At 64.7% G+C, this 3,843-nt stretch overlaps 1 protein-coding gene across 1 annotated transcript in view; it reads left to right on the forward strand.

Moving 5' to 3' along the window:
- The first annotated feature begins 1,412 nt into the window (after positions 1–1,412).
- Positions 1,413–3,843, forward strand: part of IGFBP1 (insulin like growth factor binding protein 1) — a 6,328-nt gene continuing 3,897 nt past the window's right edge. The window contains exon 1 of the mRNA XM_015589031.2: positions 1,413–1,507. Coding sequence (XP_015444517.1) covers positions 1,413–1,507 — 95 coding nt within the window. The remainder of the gene's footprint in view (positions 1,508–3,843) is intronic.

Genomic DNA, 3,843 nt, shown 5'->3' on the forward strand with positions numbered 1-3,843 from the left:
CCGCTGCTGGCGGGAGCCCAGCAGGGCGCGATTTTGTTCTTTTCCCCCAGGTTCAAAACAGCCCCCTTGGAGGGGCCCCGGGGCCCAGCGTCCTCTCCCTTTGAAGCTCGGCTTTGCCCTTGACCCCGGCATTGTTTGTCTGGGTGCCGATTGCCCAATTTTCCGGCACGAAGGCAGGACTGGCAGCGGTGGGTGACGGAAGAGCCGGGCCGGTTTCATCACCCACCGAGCCCCGGTCCCTGCGCAGCGCGGCGGGGACGGCCACGTCCCGGGCTGACAGGGGCACAGGAGCAGCCAGCACCATGCTCCCGGATTGTGCGTTCCCCAAAGGCTGGCCTCACAGCTTCATTTCTTCCATTGTCCAAAGCCCGAGACCCTGAGGTTGTCTGAAAGACGCCACAGGTGGGCAGCTAGCTGCAGTCCAGACCCTCAGGGCACGTGGTCAGGTCCTCGGGCGCAGCTGGCGACACCTGTACCCACGGCCCCGCCGCCCAGGGCGCATGCGTTGGGAAGCGCCGTGAAATGGTTGGCGAAGACGCTGCGTGTGGCCCCAGCCGTGCTGCGCCCCCTGGGGTGGACAGGGCGCCTGCTCTACCTCTCTGAGATGGGGACAGTGGCTTCCCTTCTCTGTCCCTGAACCCCCCAAGTCTAATGCTCCTTCCTGCCCAGGCGACATAATAGAGCGAGTCCACATGTGGCACTGAAAACTTCCCACGTGGACCGCTCCCCTGCCTCTCAGCCCGGCCCCCAGGCCCACCGACTGCCCGTGAAGTCACAGACGCGGTGGCCCCCTCTTCCGCCTCAGATGCGGGATTTGGGCAGAGCCGCTGCGGGTAGCCCCCTGGGGTGTCCCCAGCAGCTCTGGCCAGCGGGGCCTGTCACCAGGTCCGCGTAGTGGCCCCTGTGCCTGCTGCCCCTGCTCTCTGGGCCTGTGACCTGGTGTCCGGCTCCTGGACCCTCACCCCCGGGGGCCTGGCTGTGTGGTGCTCCCCCACCTCTGAGACCTCGGCCTCTGGGCGCTGTTCAGTGCCCCCACCCGCTGTGCCATCGCTGCCCGCCTGGCTGTCCTTCCACACTGCGCCCCGGCCTGCTGCTGGGGGGGTCCCCACTTCTCTGAAACACCATGGTGGTGGCCTCTTCTCTGACAAGCACTCAACCTGTTGTCCCCAGCACATGCTGGGCTCTCACCGAAGCACTTGTCACAAGGGCCAGCTTGTAATCAGCCCTGGTCAGGGCGTGACCACTACAGCACCTGCCAGGACCAGTTCAGGCCTCGTGGTGGCCCCCACGGAGCTCCGTGCCTGCACCCCACTGCGGGGGCTGCTCCCTGGCTCCCCTGTCCTGCTCTCGGGAAGGGAGGAGAGCAAGGCCGAAGCTCTCACGTGGGGGAGGGGACGGGCTGAGCTAACGAGATGGCCCAGGAGATGATGGAGGCGAGGGAGGCAGATGACAGGGACGTGGTGGTCGGGGACGCGGTGGTCGGAGACGCGTGTGAGACAGACCAGAGGTAGAGACACGTGGCTCAGAGGGTGACATGGATCATGGGGTGTGGAAATTCAAGCGTGGGGAGCCGCAGCAAGTCGTGGAGGTGCGACCTTTTCTTTCTCTGGGGCGGGGGAGGGGCGGCCCAGGGCACCACAGCGGAGAGGGGCTCCCTGCACACCCGCGCCCACAGGAAGCGCCCCTCCCCCTAGTCGGCCATGGGGAGTCAGATCAGTGGGCTGGGCATGAAGCCAGGTTACGCAGTGGGCGCCCTGCAGCCGGCCGCCGGGCCTGGGTTCGGGATGCACCCGGAAATGACCACAATCAGAGCCACCTCATGGTGACTGGGCCTGCGGAGCGAGGGCTGCCCACCCCGCAGGACAGACAGGTGGCCCGCACAGCGCCCGGGCAGGGCCTGCTCCGTCTGCGCCCTGCGTCACAGGACGAACACTCCCGGGCCTGGTGGCTGTTTACTTTGCTCCTGCTCTGAGGTGAGTGATGGAAACATGGGAATCGATCTGTTGGGACAGACTTCCACTACGTGCGGAGAGGGCGGGGGGGGGGCGCTGGCGAGGCACAGCTGGGGGACACTCTGGGCTGACAAACAGCCGGGTGCTGGCAGGTGGGCCCCAAGCCCCCCACGACCCTCTCGTGTGCTGTTGAGAAAACGTGTCTGTGGGCACGGTGATTCCACGGTGCAGAGCCAGGGGGAAAGGCAGAGCACAAACTCTTCTGGAAATTAAATCATTTAGGAGGATACATCGAAAACAGTGCCAGCTGAGTCAAAGGCACTGGTCCAGTCTGTCCCTCAACCGGACACCGACCTTTGCTCTGAAAAAACAATGACAAACATGACCGTGAACTTCCGAGTGCAGTCATTTTCATGACCTTATTTTGATTGTTGCTGGGGAGCTGGAGCAGCTGTGTGGCCTGTGGGTGCCGGCGAGGCAGAGCAGAGGCCGGCCCGAGGCCCCAGGTGCCGTGGCCAGAGGGGGCCTTCGTCCCCGGGTTCAGCTGGGTGGTCCCTGCGAGAGAGCGTCCACGTGCCTGCTCCTAGTAAATGCAGTGTTTACGAGAGTCCAGAAGGACGAGAACCACAGGGGAACCAGTGCCCCGAGGCTCCCAGTTCCGCCCACAGCAGACATCAGCCCCGTTTCTCATGTGTCCTTGAGAGTTTCCATACAGTAGAGTCCCGGTGACAGGTCTGGTCACATTTCCTGAACGCAGAGAGCACGTGTTCCGTCCCTCACGGGCAAGTCCACCGCAGACCTGCGCAGCCTGGGGGACGTCGCCCACCGGTCAGTGTAGAGCTGCCTGGTCCATCAGTCGCTGCCGACCTTCCAGGGACTGGGTTTCGGGGAGCGTGCCTTCGGCCCCTGGGGACAGCAGGGCCACTTCTCACTGTCTTTGGAGGCACACGGACATTTTTCTTGCAAAGGAAGAGAATATCCAAAAAATAGAAATATTAACTAAAGAGGAAGCCTCGGTATTCGATCCCTGACAAAAATGTGGACTGGGCCAGACAGTCAGAGTCAGCCTGGGGTGTGGGCGCAGCCGTGGCCTGGGCTCCTGCTGGGCCTGGTGGCCGGGCCTCTGTGTCCTGGAAGTGCAGTGGACAGTCAGCCTCCAGGCTGCAGTGAGACTGGGTGAAACTGGGGAGCGTGGGGACCTTGGGCTCTGCCCTGGGGTGGACGTCTGTTCCCTCCCTCCCTGGGAAAGGCTGTGGAGACTGAAGCTGAGGGCGGGGGCTGCTTCCTGCGGGAGGAGAAGCAGGTCTGGGCTTCTCCTGAGTGCCTGCGCTGGCGGGCAGAGGCCTTGCTTCTGAGCCTGCCCTGCTGCGCTCTCCCTGGGCCCTGGCTTCCCTGTGGAAACGAGGGGGGATGTTGGGGTGGGGGGGGTGCGCTTCCCCTGGGTCAGCCCAGGAGCGCGGGCTGCTGGGCTGGCCGGGTCCCCATTAAACAAAACAAGTCCGCGCTGGCCCCACCCGCCGCGCGCTCGGTGGGGTACATCACGACGGAACAAACAGTCCGCGCCGCGTTGACCCTCCGTCCCACCCACGGTTTGCGCAGGGCCTTGAGCGCACGAGCAAAACAAACTTATTTTGGACACGGCCGGCGGCGCGCAGCTCTGCCAATCATTAACCAACGGGTTCAGGTGACCTGGCCCCGGCCCTTCATAAGGCGCATGCAGCGCCCAGCGAGCATCCACCACTCAGCGAGCACCGACCACCGCCACCGCCACCTCCCAGCGAGCAGTGAGCCCGTGCGCCACACCGACCTGGCGATGCCTGAGATTCCCGCTGCCGGCGCCTGGCCGCTCCTCCTCCTGCTGGCCGTCCCGCTCGGCGCGGCCGCCCTCGCC

This window comes from Pteropus alecto, unplaced genomic scaffold (genome assembly GCF_000325575.1).
Source record: "Pteropus alecto unplaced genomic scaffold, ASM32557v1 scaffold214, whole genome shotgun sequence".
Classification (NCBI taxonomy): domain Eukaryota; kingdom Metazoa; phylum Chordata; class Mammalia; order Chiroptera; family Pteropodidae; genus Pteropus; species Pteropus alecto.